General features: G+C 42.3%; 1 protein-coding gene across 1 annotated transcript in view; it reads right to left on the bottom strand.

The window, feature by feature from the left end:
• gpc5a (glypican 5a) overlaps nucleotides 1-21,317 on the bottom strand; it is a 109,255-nt gene that overhangs the window by 82,185 nt on the left and 5,753 nt on the right. Inside the window, exons 3-6 of the mRNA XM_079295461.1 lie at nucleotides 3,769-4,229; nucleotides 3,444-3,677; nucleotides 1,946-2,079; nucleotides 1,676-1,801 (exon numbers count right to left, since the gene is read on the bottom strand). Of these exons, the coding sequence (XP_079151587.1) occupies nucleotides 1,676-1,801; nucleotides 1,946-2,079; nucleotides 3,444-3,677; nucleotides 3,769-4,229 (955 nt within the window). The remainder of the gene's footprint in view (nucleotides 1-1,675; nucleotides 1,802-1,945; nucleotides 2,080-3,443; nucleotides 3,678-3,768; nucleotides 4,230-21,317) is intronic.

Consider the following 21,317-nt stretch of genomic DNA (forward strand, 5'->3'; position numbering starts at 1 on the left):
CGTAGGCAGGAGGTTATTTATCGCTTTTGTCTCAGCTTGTGTTGACTCCCAGCCACTCATCTATGGTTCTAGGCTAATAGAAAGCAGCACAGGGTTGTAGATCTGCAGGAAATCTGCTAAGCTGCAGGGACTCTGCTCCCCTGAGCCACGTCTCCCCAGATTCTTAATGTCTCTCAATTCCCCAGCTCTCTTCCTCTACTCTTTTTTTGGTAATGACCAAATCAAAATGAAAACCTGTGAGTGAACCTGAGGTGAACGAGTCCCAATAAATAAGAGTTGGTGTGAATGAGGAAAAGAGGAAGGAGGGTTAGAGAGCTGAGAGAAGCCCACAGACCATAAACATTTCCCAGAAGCTGCAGGCAGAGATGATAGACAGCCTGCTGGCCTGCCTCTTCCTCCAGCACATGAGAAACATCTCTATACTCAGAGATGGCTGCCTCCTTTGTAATGGAAACTCGAGGTGTTATTTCGGAAAATAACAAAAAGATTAAAAGCGTAAATTGTCAATGCCAGAATGAAACTTAACCTTGAGACTCTGTCTTCATAGTAATGCGATTTCTGATGAGCAACACCCGACCACACATCCTTCAGAATGCCTGTGAATCTCTCCGGTCGCTAAGAAGGCTGTGAAGGGCCTCCTTCTTTTCCACCCTCCTTCTTTCTTACCTTCACACAGCAGCTGTGAAATGATCTCAACAAAGCTGTCATCCTTTACAATGGGCTGTCTAACCCAAACTGGCGACTACAACCTCACCGTAGTTTGAAATACGGGCCAACTTGCCAGTTCTACAGCGCTGACAGCGGCTGACAGTTAAGAGGAACAACCGCAGACTGAGGATAAATAAGGGGGTCCTTGAGTGATGACAGCATGGGTGAGATGGAGAGCTGTGATGTAATGGAGACAAGGCCGCTGACTGATACTATGAAAGAGGACAGTTTGTTTGCTCCGGTTCACAACCATTCATATCCAAGATCTACGTCTGTGAGCTCTAACAGTTAATGGATGAATTCTACATTGGTGGCAGCACATTATTACCTCATCAGAAATCTCATTGATTGACATATTTGATTGACATATTTACATAAAAATCAAAAAACTATGAATATTCAAAGATTGTTTCAAAAGTCAAAAGTTTCACTGCTGGACATGAGATGTATAAGTTGCATACTGGACAAGAATAGGCTTCCTGACCAGTTGGGATTTTATTAAATCCTGCTGCACATCATCTGGAACTCAGATTTAAGGTGAGTACAATTTCCCCTTCAGCAGAGGAATGTAAAAACAATCTTCGACTGTGAAACTGTGCACATATGTCATTCTGCACGGTGAGGGTCAATCATCCACGTGAAGTAAGTAAAAGCATCGATCTAGTGCGCTTTGTAAGTTATTTCTGAGACAAATTGATGAAAAACACCTGAAAAAACATAACACATGTAGAGACTTTCATACAAAGCATGAATGGTGACTGAGTGGTTTGAGGACAATGGTGTGAATCATTTTCAAACTCCCACTGACCTGTGGGAGACTTTAAACCAATGTGTTTTGTGAAGCTTTGCAAAGAAGCACTGAAGCTGTTCTGAAGGATTGTGGTGACTCGCTCCTTACCATACAGACACGCGTGATGTTGTTTTATGTGTCGCCCCATCTGTAGCATTGACTCATTTCAAAACAAACCTTTTTACGATGTCGGTTCCATTCCAGCAGGACAGCCCGTCACCAGAGGCCAGCTCACTCACACACAGCTGATCCGCCAGGCCGCCGTAGAACGTGCGGTAGAGACGTAGACTGTTCAAAAACTCCCTGTAAAAGCATCCACAGACGGTGCACACAGATAATTAACTTGTTTAACAAGGTGTTTTACAAATTGATTGTGGATTTAACGCACTAAAATTGGAAAATGGCACTTCTTTCTATGCACACATCTGGCGTCTTGCACCCACTTACCTCCTCCTTATAGCGAGCGAGTCCCCCGACGCTCTGACAAGAGCTTTAAGAGGGATGGATGCTCTGCTGCTGCTGCGCTGGATGCTGGCTGACTGCGCAGGCCGCCTGCTTGGTGGACCACACAGTTTGTGCACCTATTACCCGATGAGACAGACCCAGATTTAAGTCTAAACACTGAGGGAGAAACATGCATTTTAAGGATTGGGAAATTGTACTGGTGCATGACAAATAAGCCTTATTTTAATGCTTGAGTGACAGGGTTTTGATCATCATTTCCCTTTATGCCTCTTGGCATGTAGGGCAGCAACAAAAGTCTTCCACTCCTGTCTGTCCTGGGCGAGTCGCTGGATGGTGCCCCATGAGTGCTTTAGGCTCTGCATCTCCTTCTCCACAGTTCTTCTCCGTGTGTTTCTTGGTCGGCCTCTTTTTCTTTTCCCTTCTGGTGTCCAATGTAAGGCTGTTCTTGTGATATCAGCAAGATCTTTTCTCAACACATGTCCGATCCATCCCCATCTTCTTCTCATTAGGATGGTCTCCATGCTTTCGTGTTGGCATTTGTCATACAGTTATTTATTTGGGTGTTGATACTGAGGCCATTAGTGCAGCCAAGCCTATCATCTCTCTGAATGTACTACATGTGAAGCCTATCAAGCAGCAGTGACACTAGACAACCACTGAATGGAGCTGTGGCATATCTATCAGAGCAGGAAAGAAAGTGTAGTTCCGGAAAAAACATCCTGAGGCATTCGTTTCAGCACACCATAATGTGGGAACAGAGAGTTACACGTTAATGCTTTATGACTGGACTTTAACAGATTACTTTTGTTTCATGGCAGTTCAACTCGAACGTTTCTGACTGCCTTGGAGCTGCATTTTGAGAGTTTGGGCCTGCTCTGGTCTGACCAACCTATTGTGTGTGATATGTGCATTTTCACGCAATTCATCTCGGGTCTCAGAATCACAATCATGTGTATTGCCAAGTAGGTTAGCACATACAAGTAATTTGCGCAACACCACATACTTATCTGAGGTACTGCTGGGAGCTGGAATAGCAGTGTATCACTTTCTGTGTGTCTATAATACATTTTAAATATACTTATAATGCATTCAAATCTGCTGAGCACTGTATAATTATAATATATCTATATATATATATATATATATATATATATATATTTATATACCTTACAACTATGAGAATACTATAAATATAACAATCATGAAGTATTATGACACTTGACCGTATAATCATTCTGATTATTGTTATAAATCAGTATTTATGAGTGCTTATAACAATAAATATACAGTGTTTTATAAGCAGATTTCAATGGATTATTAGTTTGTTCATAATGCTTTATAGAAAAGTGTTACATTGCTTTATCCTTTATCTCTTCTGGCGATTACTGGTGGTACCGGTTTTCACCTCCCACAGAGCCTCATTACAGTTTCAAGTCTACCATCTTAAACAATATAAATCTCTCCTCACAGATGATCTGACCTGTGCTGAGAGGCGCGGTCCATTTTTCTGAGCGTGTCCGACTGCATCGTGCAGCAGCGTGTGAACTCCCAGAAGCACTTGCTCCAAATCCTGAGGTCCTTGCATCCGTGCCGACAGGCCCTCCAGCGAGCGAACAAACTCCCTCCAGTGGTTGTCAATCTCCGCCATGCTTGCCAAACAGCCCCGCATCACGTTGAGGCAGTAACCCATGCAGGGCTTGGACTGGGTTAAGCCCTGTGGAGCAAATTACTTCGGGATCAGTGATGCTGGAAAAGACTTTCATTCATTTAGATCGATAAACTTCACTTCAGAGACACGCGCATACCTGGCAGTGAGGACAGTAGTGCATCTTGAGCAGGGCCCGTCTGCACTCCCGGCTCAGCTGTAAGTGGTCTGTGGTATTGATGACCTCGATGCCGAGGTGCAGTGCCTGAAGGAGAAGCTTCCCGGAGACCCCAGAGCGGGCGATCTGGTCGGCCAGGAGGCCGGGCACCCCACCGAACGGTCTCACATCCCGGCTGGACGACCTTACACACTCGGCGTAGCCTGGCGATATGTCGCTGAGGCCTGGGTTGATGAGGTGATTGTAGACCAGCGGGAAGAGAGTGTCGAAGAATCGCTGCACTAAGTCATCAACGTTGAGCTCAGACCCCAGCAGGAAGAGGCTGATATCTGTAAAGAGTTCCCGCACAGGGCCCACGGCCTGGACAGCCATGTCGCCGTACGACTCCTGTAGGACGGCATTCGTGTGATTCTCTGCCTGCCTTATCAGGACCTCAAAGGTTTCTGTGAGGAGACACCAGGAGAGAGAGAGAAACAAAGAAAGACAACATTACAGAGGGATTTCAACACATCCTCTTTATCTTGCTTCAGAGTTGTTCTTACTGCGCGTTGAGAAATGTAAAGAGACATGAAAACCCAAATATCCTCCAACTGGTAACACTAAAGGCTGAGACTCGTGTACTGTAATAAGACTGAATACAATACAGTGCCGTTATATAGCTTCTACTTCCATAAACCCAGAAAGAAGAAAAGAGGAGAGACTTCAGGGGTCCCAGCAGGAGCTGAAGCTCCCAGCGTCTTCCCACAGGGGGTAGAGTGCATGTTGAAAAGCGATTTGTTCTCTAATCAAAAGCTGAGCTGACAAAGAAAAATGGAAAAGAAGGGCGATACAACACATCAGTGTGGAAGCTGCTGCGATATAATATAAACAGAGCTACAGTATCTGGTGTAGCGTGTAAGTATAAAGGCTCATTGTGTCACTGGGGTTCTTGGATTGAAGAGGCTAAAACAGAGACACACATGAGCTGAAGAGACTGAAATGAGGGAGAAGAAATGTTCAGAGAGACAAGGGGGATGATTTCTTTTTGTTTACAAATGAATTATAAGAAGAAGCAATTATAATAATGGCCATACCATTCGCTTACACCAGAAATTGACAAGACACCACGCTTGTTATCATACAAGCACACACACATAACTGACTCTGTGCTTTACAAGGATAAGATGCTCACTTTCAACCTAAAAACATGTATTCACTATCCTCAGCGTATGCTTTTCCTCCCACACATTTTTTTATCACCATGAAAGTAAATGTCAAGCAAATTCTGCTAAGCTGCATGTGACCAAAAAAAAGTCTGTCGACTCCTGATAAAACGTCTGTGTGAAGGACACTAATAGGCCGCTGCATTGGGAGGCAAAAGAGTATCATGATGTTGCTCTTCTGCCTGCCACAGCAGTGTAACCCGGTAAGCAATGTGTGTTTCTATGCGTGCATATTTCAGGAGCGGTTGTTTGGGAAAGTGTACGGATTATGAAGTGTTACGGCATTCGACATCTGCTTCATTGTGTGGGACCGCTTGCAGTCGGGAGACGGGAGACTTGACGTGGAGGAACAACCGAAACAGAAAATGTTTCACCAGTGCAACAAGCTCGCCTTTATCCCTTTGCCTCTCTTTTTTTTTTGCTTTTGTCTCAGCTAATACCTGAGCCATGGCCATTCTCACATCATGTGCTTGTCATGAGTTGCAAGGCAATGGGCAGGGTGAAGGCCTGGAGCTGCCTGGGGGGGGCTGAGAGTCTGGTGGTGTGTGTGGGGGGGGATGTGTAAATAATGAATAAAGACAAGAGTGGCAGCTGTGAAAGAGCAGTGTGGGTGAAATAGACAGATAGAAGACAGGCGAGCAGACAAGCAGAGAAACGGAGAGAGAAATGTGTACACTGTGGAGTACAGTTAGAGCTGATTACGGCCCTCGGATGTGTGAAGCAGAGCAGGCAGAGTTATGAAGGGTCCCACAGGGATTACGGCGCGTGCTTCAGGAGGGGATTACCACATTAGATTGTGGAGTTAATGAATCCCACCTGTCAAACCACCGAACGAATGTGTGAGTAGTAAACAGATCTATCCTGGTTTTATCTCACCGGTTTATCCCTGTGCTTCCTAGGACGCAATCGTCATCACTTACCGACTTCCCCACCGTACAGGTCCATGAAGGCAAAACTTAAGACGGCATGGATAATACGCTGATCAGCAATTCTGCCGTTTGAAGAAGTCTGCTGTGTCGGAAGAACACCCACACAGAAGTTGCCAGCTGTCCGGGCAGCGTTAATGACATTATTTTTTCACCAAAGAGAGAGCATGAAGCAGCGTCTCTCACTTGGAGGCCTAGACCAGCGGCCAGGCTTCTGGGTAAGCCTGAGGACAGAGATAACACGAGGAAAGGAACAGAAGAAAAAGTAGCAGAGTGGGAAGAAGGTATATCTCTTCACTTTTTTAGATGGAATTATCCAAGCCTATCTGACACACTGTTCGCATTTTGAAGCCGGTTTCTTTAAAGCCGCTGTAATCAATATTTTCGTGTCAACAATGAATGAAGTGACTATGTTTCCTTAGCGTTTGAGTGCTTTTCAGCTCATTGTTTAGGTGTTAAAGTCTGCTACTTTGATATTTGGGTTTGCCGTCACCGCTGTTATCAACATTGTCTACAGCCGAGGAGCTCTGATAAACTCACTGAACCTGATTAGTACCAGACAAAGTTAGTGACGAGCTGGTGAATATAGTGGGGCATATAGAAGTTAAAGATATTTATCTTAGGAGGTGATAGAGACCAAAAACAGAGCTAAAAGAAGATAAATATTGGACTTACGTTCGAGAAGTGGCCACAAACATGGCTCCAAATGAATGCTAATGTTCCCCATATCAACTTTATTAGACAACAATATCTAAATGTCGTGTTTGCCACCTTATGTCTGCTGGCTCCAAATAAACAATTAAATGAAAAAAAGACAGTTAATAAAGGTCTGAAACTAAACACCTGCAGATATCTATCCTAGTTCATTCACTCTGTATGTATATTTCTCATAATGTTTCTAATCCCTTAATTGGACTGGACTTTTTTTTGTTATCCTATTTTCGAGGACCTCTTGGTGTGTTTGTCTCTTAACAAAAAATAAACAGACCTAATGAGGAAGCCTGTTTTGTTCTGTGTGTGTTCTGAGTGTCAGTGACCCGGCTGATAAGAGGAGGGCAGACATGTTTGCATTTCTGGCAGCGGGAGGAACACTGAGAAGAGGCTGAGCCAGCGTGATAGAAAACACTCGCACACTGTGGAGTGGCTTCTTACTCTGTTACTGAGAGTCTGGTCTGCTTCACTTCACTGACAGCTGGACACATGGTGGGCATCATGCTTAATGTGAGGTGAAGAGTTAAAGGGGTGGAGCGTGTGTGTGTGTGTGTGTGTGTTTTCATATACTCTAATTTTGCAATGAAAAACATTAGCAGCTGCTGGCCTGGCGCGATAAAAAAGCATAAAGACAAGACAAACAGTACAATTTAAGAAATGAAAGCATAGATAAGTAAATGGTTGTTAAAATATGCTGTTAATAAATGAGTCATTTTAGTATACAAACAGAAAAGAGGATCTTAAACAATTAGCATGCATGCAGGTTTAAGTTTCATATTTAATCCGATTTTATGAACATTTCACTGGATTGAATGTGATGTGCCTTCTGATGAATGTGGATGGAAGAATTTAAAAGGGAAGAATGTGCAACTTTCAATCATCATTTTGACTCATAAGACACCATTACAACATGCCACCCATCAACCTGCATGGGGTTCTCCCTCGCCTGCTGGCGCGGCAAACAAACTGTGATTGATGAACAACTAATGTTTGACAGCTCGGTTATCATCCAGATATATTGGCTATTATATAACAATCACAAAGCCCCATCGGTTAAATTCCTCAGTAGCCAAGCTTTCCTCCATGTCTAAAAGGCTTTTAATTTGATCCCATTCTCCCATAATTGTTGCACTTCTCATTTTCCTTAATGTAGGGTGATCTGGTTAACTGTGACGGGGTAGCTAACCGAGTGATGAGTTACACTTAAGGGCAGGGCTTCTGGCAGTTGGCACTGAACTAGAAAAAAATAGGTTTTATTTTACTTCACTGTGCCACCTTTGTCTCTCTCTCTCGCTCTGTCTCTATGGATCTCTGTATGTGATTGGTTTGGGAGGTAGCGGTGATATCTTCACATGTATTTAGCAGATCAGACATCAGATGCAGACGTTAGACAATTATTAATCCCCATTAGAAATGCAATACACAGTGATGGTAGCACAAAAGGTATCGATTAAACCAGTTGAAGATGTGAACCAATAAGAAAATGCAGAGTGTTGAGTTCGCCACCAGAGGGAGACATGTGTATTTTATTTTAATGAGCATATGTAGGAAATTGGATCAGTGTGACGTTGAGAAAACAGTAAAGCAACTGACTAAACATGTGTTGCATGCTCCCTCCAACTACTGCCCACTGTCTCCAAACACAGACACAGACCACTTATCCAGATTTGTATTTTGTACTTTGGTAAAAACGTTGCGGTACAGTCAAGGAATATTACTTTTCTAAAGTGGCAGATCTTCACACATCCCAAGGTACTCACATCACTTGATTAGCCTAAACTAGCACAGAGGATGTTACTCATTGAAGAAATTAGTTTTGAGTGTCAATAAAACAAATGAAATTCTAACCATTCAAACAAATGAAGAGTTATTTTATATGTCAAGATAGATTTATGACACCTTACTGTGCTGGCAGTGAGAATAACTTACCTGAGACTTTTCGTGACCACCAAATATAGTGAGCAAGCAAGTCTTTAATAATCATTAAAATAGTGAAACATGGCCTTCAGATGCCGTTTACATATCACACTCGCGTTGCCGAACTATTTACAACTCCAAAAACTAAAAGTGGTAAAACGATTTCAACAAGGTCAATAGCTGATATGATGGCTAAGCAAGCATTTGTGCAGTTATTGTCAATATACGGCATCAACATTATTGAATATTTGTATTCATAGACACGTCATTGAGGGAACTGATCAGGCAGCTGGATGAGAAATAAGATGAGCCTTTGTAGTTAAAGATCCCTTTGAGACAGACAACAGACCAAAGCTCCTGCCCCCCCCCCCCCCTCTCTCTCTCTCTCACACACACACACACACACACAGACACAGACAGAATAAGCAGAAGCATTGTTGATACAGTAAATGTATCACATTGCATCGCGCATCCCTACATGTGCGCCGTAATGTGCGTTAACAGATCGCGTCGATATCAGCTCCTGCGTTTGAAGCTTCCCATGTTTCCAGGTTTCGAGCACTCAAATGCCACCAGCTGAGCAACAAAGATGGCTTTTATTAATGTGATTCATCCTCTGTGAATGGCCGCGACCACAACAGAGGAGCCCGGCGACATCTGATAGGCTGCAGAAAAGGCCACTCTCCATCGAGGGAGGATGAGTCAGTGGCTCTGTGGGTTCAGCTCATCCCAGAGCAAGAGACACACAATGAAAGTCAATGACTTACAGGGCGGCACAGTCTGTACAGTCAACAGAAACTATGGCTTCTTCATGGGGGCATATTAGAGCACCCGCACGTTGTTGTTCCAGGATGGAGATAGATGATGATGATTGTTTTCTGCACAAATGTCTGCGGTGGCTAAACATTTTTTGAAAAGGTCCGACACTGATGGTGCAGGGGGACTCATTTTATCTTATGGGTCTGACGTTTTCCAAAGCATTTCTTGGTCATTTACTTCAAGGTTTCCCAAAAAATAATAAATTGTAATTTGGTACTAATCATAAGGTAAATAGCAGTTTTATTTTAAAAAGAACAGCTCCCTTTCAACCCAAGTCAATTGTATATTCATTTTCACTTATTATTCAACTTCACTTGATATAAGTTGAATTTGTCTGTGGACACATTTTCACATGTTCAGCAGAGCTGCTGTGCACTGATTACAAGTGTACAAATTGAACACTATTTACCCGAAAGATTTGTACCAAACTACATATTTCTAGTTTCTAGGAAACTTCTTCGAAATTATTAGGAAGTAAATCAGAAATGACTGACACGTAAAATAAAGTGTTACCACCTGATTATGTCCATCAGGCTCTCATTTTATCCAGCCTAAGATTGAAGAATATATTTTCATTTTCCCTTTATGTGAATCACCAATTCCAAAAATGTGTGCAAAGTTGCTTTAGATTCACCTGGTAATACATTAGGTCTATTTTAATACATGACATGCCTTCCTCTCAAGCTGTAAACTGGAAGCTGGTCTGGTCCGAGATATTTGAACAAACTAACGGACTCTTAAGCTGCTAAAGATATGACGTAAAAATAAACCAGCCTGTAAATCTCTGTATCCACTGAATGCTGCACTGTCCAGGTTTTGCTTTTCTGGCATGACAAATTTTCACACAAGTAAGCGTGTTAGTTTGTGATGAAGAGGAAGCAGCGCCGTTACCACACAACACAGAGTTTTTTTTGGGCTGAGGAAGAGTCTGAAAACTCCACCTGGCTGCATCTAGCTGCTCAGAAGTCTAATTATTCATGATGAAATGACACAAAATGAGATTAAATGAATCAGACTTTGCATCATTGTACACACAAACAAACAAGGACTGTCCCGATTCAACAGCAGATGGAGGTAAAGCACAAAGCGTTATTCAGTGTGCGTGACTGAGCTCAGTGTACCGGCCTGCTCGGATCTACAAACAAACCACAAGGTAAAACTGGGCCTTTTATTCACGTTTGTGTTTGTGTGTGTTGGTACATGTGCTGGCACGTTCTCAGGGGGAAGGGGAGAAATACATAAAGAGGGAAAGTCTGCATCAAAGTGTCCAATCTCAAAGTGTTTCTCTAAGTTTCGACCCTCTGCCTCCAATTTCGACTGGGCAGCAGCACAGCAAACACCAACAGACTGACCACTCTGACCTGCAAATGGCAGAGAAAAGGGTTCCTGAGAAACGTTTAAAAGCCCCGGGATGTTTTCTTTTTCCTTCCGTCCTCGGATCCAATAAAGGGGGCATTGTTTTATAACTGAAAACAGTCGTCTGCTCAGAGGTGTTACAGAAGTGTGCCTTGGCTCTGGGTTTCTCAAAAAAGGACGGAGGGGGGTGAAATATGATTAATTTAATTTAAACTAGAGAGGAGAGGAGAGGAGAGGAAAGAAAGATAAGAAGGGATGAAGGGAAGGGAAGAAGGGGAGGAAAGGAGGCAAAAGTAGGAAAGGAGAAAAATGAAAGGAGGAGTGAAGGGAAAGAGGGGAGGAAACAAGGAGAGGACTTGCGAGGAAGGGAAATGGAAGAAGGAATGATAGATAAGGAAGGGGGGAAATATAGAAAATGAGAAGAGAGGAGATGAGAGGCACATTAAGACTGTTAGTCATTTTAATCTATCCTGCCTGGAGGCCGGCTCAACTTACCATCAGCCCTTATCTCTGGGTACTTCCTCCTCCGCATCAATAAACACGCTCCTCCCTACATTAACAGCTGACAAACACATATTTAGCCAAAGCAAATTCAGTCGTCCTGTAATGAATCTGACAACACCCACCTGAACTGAAAAAAACACTTCTCTCCATCTGTCTATGCATGTACCCTTTTCCCTCTCCATCTCTCCCTCTGCTGCGCTCTCTCTCTCCCTTTCCTCCAGAAGGCTTTAAAGTCAATATTTGAGGATCTGTTGCAGCTCTTGAGCACTTCAAAGAGCACAGAGCTCCGCTGTGAACATGGCCTTTAATATGCCGTTCAGGAAAAGAAGCAGAGAGGGTCAATAAAGTGGAGCACAAGTACTTCTTGTAGGGAAGTGTGTGAGTGCGCACATACGTGTGTGTGTGTGTGTGTGTGTGTCTGTGTGTGTGTGTGTGTGTGTGTGTGTCGCATGTGTATAGGTCAAAAACCCTTTCACACATGCTGCACATGTAAAAACACTGGTCAGGTTTAGCTCACTTGTAAAGAGAAAACACTCTCACACACATAGAAACCCAGACAGACAGAGGGCGAGCTGCCACCGTTGTAGGGTCTCCCACAGTTTAAGAGGCTCTCGAACTCCACACCGTTTTAAGAGCCGGAGTGAAAATCATAATACTATAATAAAGCTTTCATTAGTTTTCAATGTTGTCTCTGTGTGAGGCTGCGTGGAGGATTTCCTGTGGCTGGCCTTTGGTAGCTCTTAGATGCCAGTGAAGGCTGTCAGAAGCCTGAATAGAGGCCGAATGCACACAGCACACCGCCGATTACTCCATTGAACTGGATAATTACGTTAGATTCATAAAAAGACAATATGGAACATGAGGTTCAAGGATCTGAAATTGGTACGCTGTGTTATTTCACCTTGTTGATTGGCCTACAAAAGAGGAACCATTATGTTGTTGATTCACCATTGTACTATGTTTTTTGAAAGAAAATGTGTATTGCAATTTCACAAAAGGCAAAAGTGACTCCTTCAAATGGGCATATTTTGTAAAACACCATGTATACTTGAAAATATTGAACATGTAATGTTTTACGAATGAATAAAACGAAATAAACTGCGGCTTCTGGAGTTTTGATTAGATTGTGTCAACAATCCACAGGGAAGTGGCAAAGCTTACGTGAAAGCATCTTTAATTGTGGCACACGCATGTCAAAATGATCACGTAATCATTGATGTAAAATTGTGTCATGTTTAGTCTGAATTAAGTAGAGAAAACAGATACTTCTATATGTTTATCAAACTGTCTCATGCGCTGTAGAGAACAGGCCATCAGACACTGGACTCCCAGCAGTAAAAACAACATTCATTTGTCACTCATGGCAGGATACTCGTGATAAGAAGGACCATTATGCCATTATATCTGCTATGTGGGGGAGAAGGACAGGATGAGGAGGAAGAGAAGAAGAGGGGAGAGTGGGAGCATACAGTAGGCTTGGTGTGTTGCTGTGTTTAAGATTTCATCGCCCAGACGACTACAGACTAATCCCTGGGGGCTCCTTCCTTACTTGGGAAATACTTCCTTCCGTCAGGCTGGCAGAAAAGGTGATTTCTCCTCTCCAACTACACTCAAACAGAGAAGCACAATCCCGAGGAACAAGCCAAGAGTCTGAGAGAAAAACATGACACTGATGTTTTCATAGAAACTGCAGCGTTTGTGGTAAAACCGAAGCAGTTTCCTCTTAGGATCAGTTATGGAAAGTCCTTTTTCACAGTCAAATGTTCTGAGGTACCAGAGTACAGCCTGAATTTGTGTCTGGCTTGAGTTGAGCATCTACATTATTTCGAGAGTTTTGGTTTAACTTGAGGGCTACTTCCAGAAAAAGAGCCCATTATGGCCTGAACCATTCACTTAACATACCACCAAATCAAAGTGACATGGTTTGTGTGGAAAGCTGTGAGTGTCAGCTCAGTCTCTGTGGTACACTGCCAACAGTTGTACATTTTCCTAGCTGCACTGTCAGCTCTCCTGCACAAACATCACACCGGAATATGACTCCGCTGGGCTTCACACAGCTCAACACTTTGTAAATCTCTAAAAAAGGAGATAAAAAAACGGTGTAAATCTGTCATACAGATACAGTTCCTGTTTAGCAGCGCGCTGTATCATCAAATCTAGAAAATGGCCTTAAGACAACAGCCAGCAGCCATAAATCTCCATTTCAAACGGGCACACAGGAGACAAACAATGTAAAGTGCTGACTGGTGTGTGTATTTTTAGGGCTCATCTCTATGCAGTGAGTGGCTACAGTGCGGGGAGTGTGTGTCTGAAAGAGACGGGAGCAAAATGTAAGACAGAGGAAGTCAGTGTGCGTGTTCATGTTAGCAAGTGTGTGTGACTGCTGATGTCCACCTCTGGGACACAGCTGGATTTGAAGAAGTGTGTCAACTGAACTGGATCTCTTGAGCAGCAGTAGACTGAAAATACAACCGCACACACAGTCTCGCAAGATGATGGAGAGTCAGCAATTAGCTTTAGGTCCGACACTATAAAAGCACTCAAGGGTTTCTCTTGGAATGTCAGATGAGGATACTGGGTATTAAAAAGTTATTTATAGAAAAAGACAACATAAAACTGCCTTCTGTGGTTTAAAAGACGCAAACTGAAAGAACACTGAAGGAGAAGGGTGAGAGAGATATGCTTTAACATTTGTAAAGTAAAACATGTTGATTAATGACACATATTTAGCCAGTTTTGCTTTATGGTTTGAGAGTTGAAGGAGAATTGATCTTTGTTTTGAAGCTAGCTTAGTTTAGCATAAAGACGGGTAGGAGTATGGTAGCAAATATCCTAAAGCTCAGTAATTAACACGTTATTCCTCGATTGTTTAATCTGTACAAAAGACAATGAAGAGAAAAACATGGGAGGTTATGTGCCGGACTATTTCTGGGCCGGGAACAGTTGCAATAGGCAACCAGCAGAGACTTCAGGAAAAGAAACTGTGTGGTATATAACCCCTTTGAAAAAACATCAAATTGTTGTGTTTAAGTGTTCAGTTGTTGTTTGGATGAAATAAACGAGATGCAACATGTTGATGAGTGAGCTTTAGAGGTGTAAGCAGATGTTGTTAGTCTTGACATAGCCAGACTAGCCGTTTCCCCGTTTTCTGTATGTGTGCTCAGCTAAGCCAAATGGTGGTAACTTCGTATATAACAGACAAGCTGCCAGCTCCAGGCTTTGAAGCCAATTTCACATGGTGACCAAATCGTATTATTACAACTTCCGGGTCAGTCTCATGATGCCATTGGGCCCAAAAATACTTTTTCCCATAGATCTTCATTCACATATGTACATCAGCAGATTTAGTTTTTTCCTTTCTTTGTTGCAGTATTTCAACCTCCTAGTACCAACACTTAAATAGCCCTTATTTAAATCCTGTCCTAAAAGTTGTCAAATTTACTGATAGATGAATCCAGAGTTATAATGAACTCCCGTTCATGTAAGCGAGCCCGAGACCAACCAGAAAATCTCAGAAGATCGGCAGAAGGTCTGGGAAAGACAAACGTCACATAAACTTTCTTAGGAATGAACGGTGCCCGCCTCCATAGCTGTACCCAGTCCTCTTGATATATCCATGATAACAGAGTTGTATTCATCTTCTCATATCACTCTCTGCCAGAAAACAAACAAGCATATTCCCAAAATGTTAAACTATCACCTATAAGAGAGTGGTGCATAAACTGATTAGAAACAAGATTAAAAAAGTGCTACGCTAACCAGCACATCTGACATAGAGGCTGCGAAAGGAGATGGAGGGAAGAGCAGCCGTGGTTTGTGCGACCACGCTGTTTCTTCGCAGCAGTCCAAACGCTTGGATTGTGAAGGGTATTGACCCTGAATAATCCTGCTTCCCTCTAAATCCTCATCCTCTGACTTCAAACACCATGCAAAGACTTTCAATAGAATCTGGCATCCTCCCAAGTTTCTCTCCGTCATTCGCTCATTCTTCTTCTCCTTCGCATTCTTTCACCCTTCTCTGTCCTCCCCTGGATCAACTGTCCAGCCTTGAATCACAAAGCCAAGCCCAAATTCTGTGGAAATCTGGAGGAGAGGCCCCTGCGTTGGCTGGAATACACACCCACACCAACACACACACACACACACACCAACACCAACACACACTCCTCTTGTACGAGTGACAACAAAGAAGGCCCAGCCGTAGACCCGGTGGACAAAGAGTCTGCTAAAGGTCCAACACAAAAAGAGCAGAGAGCAGGTTAGAAAGGATTTCAAGACCAGCTATGAGAATCAACATATGAAATCTTCAAATAAATCCAACCACCACTATATATTCAGTTTATGCATGTATTCAACATTCATCTTAGACGGTCTGCATGTTTGGCTACTATTGGACTCAGTGTGATATATATTTTTAATACTTGACAAAAAGCACTCAGAGTGTTATTTGTAATGGTTTGCTTAACAAGATAAAATAGTCTACAGCCGTGTTAGCGGCACAGTTGTGCTTTGAGGTAAATGATAACATCATGCTCGCTATAAAAACAAGCTAACATACCATTTGAATTATCGGGGGGGAAATGCGCTGAACATACTGATGTCTAGCAGGTAAGTTTACCACGGTCACCTTAACTTAGCATGTTAGCATGCTAACATCTGCTAAATAGCACCAAACATAAAGTACACTTAAGACTGATGGGAATGTCATTCATTTTGCAGATAATTGGTCATAAACAAAAAAGTATTGGACAAATTCACTCAAAACACTGCAGAGCAATTTCCCTTAAAACCACAAATGGAAGGAGGAAAAGTCAGGGGGTCAACAGAGTCATTCATGATCCAGGGGACATAAATGTCTGCACACATTTGGTGCATCCAAGTGATGTTGAGATATCGCACAGGATAAGTACAAATTGTTGACCTGTTGGTGTAAGGGGAACATAAAAGCCAACAGGATTCATTCTCTGGGGACCATGAAAGTCTGTAGGCCTCTATACTAATGTGCATGATGCTCCATTCACTAATTGATGAGATATTTCATTCTGGAACAAAGTGCAGGAGCAAAAGAAACTTCTATGTGAGGCAGTCTGGTGTTTCTAGAGGGGACTGTAACACAAGGAATGTTAATTTTCAAGACAAAATATCCTAAAATGCAGAGTCCTATAAAAAGCAGCAGATTTTCCCTGACTGAGGCGAGCTGCCAATTTGTGACCAACATAGAAAGTTTACTGGAAGGGAACACTGTGTTACAGTGATGCAGGGCTGGTCACAGCACAATATCTGTCCTTGGCAAGAAATGACTGTTTGTGAACGTGAAACTCTTGGAGAAATGTGGATTGTAAAGGAGCAGTTAGGTAAGTGTGGTGGCTCTGCTTTTAGAACAAGGTTTTTCGGGATATCCACTGAAGAGGGGTCATCTCGCTGGAATTTAAAAGTTAACACAGAAGAAGTGTGCTTATCCAAAATTCAGACTTGAACTACGGTACTCAACAGTGGAAATTAGTCAAATGAGACAATCCAAATGATGTCATTAGTTAGTAGGCCAGAGTTCACACTACTCCCATTACACAAAGCACCATGTAATTCAAAAGAACCCTTTATGTGTTAGACATTGGAAATGGATGAAAAGATTTAATTTACTTCAGTGATGCAGTGAGAAGATACGGCCATTGTAAATCACAAAAGTCCCACCTGACAAACTTGAGCTTAACTTCTCAATAGCAGAGTACGGACAGTAACTCCAGCAGCAATAACTGCGCTAACTTCAAAGTCGTACCCACTAATTTCACCTAATCGACAAAATAGATATTTAGATTTTTATATATTACAAAAAAATGATATTTTAACAAAAACTTTGATGGATTTCAGCTTTAACTGGCTCTTAATAACAATTATAAGTTGTGTTTTTAGTGTTTTGTCGATGTAAAATTACGCCATTTAAATTTGGACACAGGACTTTCACTAGGCTCAAGCTAATTTGCAAATAATGAATGTAGGGCCTTGCCTTTGGGAGCCTCCAAAGGACCCGGGGCCAAAGCATGTCGAAAATAGATTCACCCTTTCAATTCTTAAAAAGAAACAAAACAGCTTTAACATGTAGTTGTATCCAGAACCAACGTTGCTTTATCTCTATCCCACATGAAGAATGCTAAAAGAGGAACTACACGGTGCCAGACCTCCCCTGAGCTGTCTAATCTCATTGAGGCATCAAATCTCCAAATTTGGTGATTTTTAAGTTTTAAGTAAAAATGGGAGGATGAAGAGTTCATATGTGGGTTGATTAAATCATCCTACTTCTCAAGCTAAATAAACCCATTTCAAAACACAATGAGGTCAAAATTTAATCCTGTTTTAACTTGCTGACTGTCTGTTGCATGATTTTTTTTTTCAATAAAATAAACAATGTTCTTTTATAGAATTCAAACTCCGAATGTAGTGGTTATGGAGTTAGCCAACTGAGTGCATACTTTACTGGACATAAACTAAGCAGAATGTCTGCACTAAAATAGAAACTCTTCAACAACAACAAAAAAAACCCCTCTAAAACATCATCTGTCTAATCAGCAGCAATCAAAACAACTTTACCCCCCCCCCCCACTGAGACCTCCTTGTTTGGCACAGACTGTGCTGCTGTAATTTGACAGCTGATTGTGGTCTCCTCTCAGTCAAGCTGTGGGGCCACTGCCATTCAAATATGTTCCTCTTTCAATTCTAAGAGTTAAAGATGAGCAGTGGATCCTTCAAAAAGGCTGGTAAACAGAAACACAATTAGCATTTATGAGCGCAAATACCAAGTCCCGCACAACAGGTTAGTTTTCCACTTCAACAAAACCAGCACTCAGGCCAGACTGTTTGATCTTACATTCATCGGCACCCCTTGTGCTGCTGACAAAACAGTTGCTCACAATTAGAAGCAGAGCAAATAGAAAAGCAAAGGTTTGGCCAACTGTGTCTGCTGTATTCCTGTGTCTCATGTTGACAGGAACATTTGTATTTTCCCAGGCTAGAACCCAAAATTAAACATTGACTGGAAAGAAGACCACAAGCCACAGAGTATTAATGGTCACAACAGCTTCATGCCACACACAGTAAAGTAACAGCAGCATTCAATTGATAACAGCCAGTCTCATCAAGTGGTCATGTAACACTGGGGGAGTCTTTAAGATGAATTCTGGGACATTAAAATCACATTTTGGACAACTGTCTCTAGTCTATTTTTTTATATTTTCCAAATGTTTGCCTTTGTTCTTAAGAAATACTGATCAACTTACAGCCTTTAGGTTTGCACAAAGTGTGTATGCACATGCAGCACAAGTGCATTCTTCAAGGGTTGGAAGAAAAGATCTAACACACTCTGTCTGTTCATGCACGGAGCAAGAGCCAGGAGATGGTTAGCTTAGCATAGCATAAAGACTGGCAGCAGGGGGATACAGCTAGCCTGGCTCTGTCCGAAGATAAACAAAAACATGTCTACCAACACCTCTACATCTCACTGATTGACCCATTGTGTCTAGTTGTGTGTTTAATCCAGAGAAACATTTAAAGCACTGAACCCCACGTGAAAACGGTCACCTTTATCATTTCTGTATAGATTACATGAGCAAGATAGAGCTGTTAATTAGTGTGCATTTGATGTCTCAATCGAAGGACTTAAACTCAGTACTTAAAAAGATAGGAGTGCGATATTGATCTTCCCATCGTCTCGTGAAATCAGGTTCAGTTGGACGATGATGACTGACAGTCACACCAGAAGGGACCAGGTAATAACAAAATGCATCCCTTCTAACGTCACATAAGAAAGGACACTCATTTTATTATTGACAGAAGCTGGAGTGTTCTTCAGTTGTGCAGTCAGCACAAGGCAATACACTTCTTTAATAGTTTCTCAAATCAAAGCTTGTCCCAAAGGACTCCTTTGATCTGGTGATTTTGCTATGCTTCGAGCGCCCCTCCTCAGACAGTCTCTCGGGCATCTCAACAGCTGATTCATAGTGGGCTCTGTTTCTGAGTTTTATTGACTCCTGCCCCACGGGGCACTGGGATTGCACAGGTTGGTTGCCATGGATGTAACACAAACCTGCACAGGGCGAGAAAAAAAAAGATCTCCCCCGAAGCGCTGCTCAGCAGGCTGCATATTTGTGCATTGTGTGGACGACGCAGGAACCTCACAACCGATGAATGAAAACATGCAGCCCTGAGAGGCTTATTCACAGACCAGGAGCAAGATGGGAGAAAAAAAGCGATGTGCTGGAAAGCCCCAAGGCCGTCTGCTTGACAGCATGCCACCAACTTCGTCTTCATTCTTTTTTTTTACCGCAGTTATTCAGCTATCTTTTGGTTGTGAAATGATGAAAAGGCAGCGGTCCGGTTCATTTAAGGACCAGATATTAAAATGTTGAGGCGCATTCCTCTGAAGAAAAGAGAAAGATGTAATGAGCCATTACTGTGGGATGAGCTGTGCTTTGAAGCTCTACTCGTAATTAACATCTCAAGCACTTGTTTTCGCTTTATTACTCATTATGTTAAAGCATTGGGCACTTTTTCAACATGTGCCCTTGATTTTTTCTCTTTTTTTTTAGAACCATGGCCCATTACAAGCAAAAAACATCAAGTCCCCCAGGAAAAAAACATTTTAAATAGCTTTTTATTGGTTCGTATTATTTCTCCATGTCTCCTGAGTGTTTCAGACTGTTATCCATCTACATTCCTCTAATTTCTCCCTCCCTCCTCTCCCTTCAGCTGCATCATGTAAAGATGCCTAATTGAAGGCTTTGCACAAAACAAATGACCACATTAGCCTCACCCTTTTTAACTCGTCCATCTTCCTGTCTGTGGTTGTAATGCAGTATACACTCTGCTTGTTCTCTGTTGTCTCTCAAATTACAGCGCAGGCTGCCACTCATTTCAGAGACTAAAACCAAGGGACTTTTTCTTCAGAGCCCCAACCCACCCACCTCCTAAGAGAGAAATATTTCTTCCCGTTCTGTTTATGATAAAGAAGAACAGTCATCCTGATGCTGAGGGCAGCCAGTCAACATCCAAATTTATTTTCAATTTTAAAATGATCCGTAAAGTACTTGGCTCATTTCCACTTCAATTACAATATGAAAACACCCAAAACAAAACTCACATTCACACAAGATGAATGACAAACAATTCAGTCATATTAATTCAGCATCATTGAACACTCCCTGGTTAGGAAAGACGGATTAAATGCTTGACTTGTGTTTCTTTTATGTCTGCACATGAACAGAAGAACAGCTCTTTTTTCCCCACTCTGTTAAGATCTCGGAACCTGCCAGACATTTCTGTCCCTCCGTGCTTCCCATACATATGGTGCCACAGTGAGTTTTCTCCATGTGACAAAGGCTCTTAAAACCTCTACGGCCAAATAGAACAATGCCACGTGGGTGGCTCTCTCTCTCTCTCTCTGGCTTTGTGCATGTGTGTGTGTGTGTGTGGGTGTGTGTGTGTGTGTGGGTGTGTGTGTGTGTGTAAACAGATAAGACTATGAGACAAAAAGTCTGCATCAACATTTGAACAAGCATCAGCTTTCAGCACAGATTTACTTCAATAACCGGACAAACAATATGGAACAGGCAGAGAAGGATAGTTGGGTTTGACGTACACATTTGTATGTGTTATTTGATTGACTTTATGATCAATAAAAAACACATTTTACCAGCCATGTTATGATGAACTATATGTGTGATCTAATAACTTACACAGGAAGTTATGTTTGGATACCCTATTCCCCTGATTAACAGGTGTTGGTGGTAACGTGCCAGCAAACTAAGTAACGCGTCAACAAACTCAAAGAAGAAGACTTCTAGAAAGCAAACACGGGTGTAAACGCACGATTTGAAATATTAAAAAACAGTTTCGCAAATGTTTAATGGGGGAGGGAAACACTCAACATGTTGAGTCGACCTCATGTATAACTTTCTCTTACATTTTACATACGGCGGTTTCGTACGAGTGACCCACGTCAGATTCAGCAAACTCTCCTAACTTCAGATAACAGCATCAACATGAGGATTGCACCTGTGCGTAAATGAGCGTGCGTTCATGATAATTATAAATTTGCATAATCAAC

Source organism: Melanostigma gelatinosum, assembly GCF_949748355.1.
Source record: "Melanostigma gelatinosum genome assembly, chromosome: 2".
NCBI lineage: Eukaryota > Metazoa > Chordata > Actinopteri > Perciformes > Zoarcidae > Melanostigma > Melanostigma gelatinosum.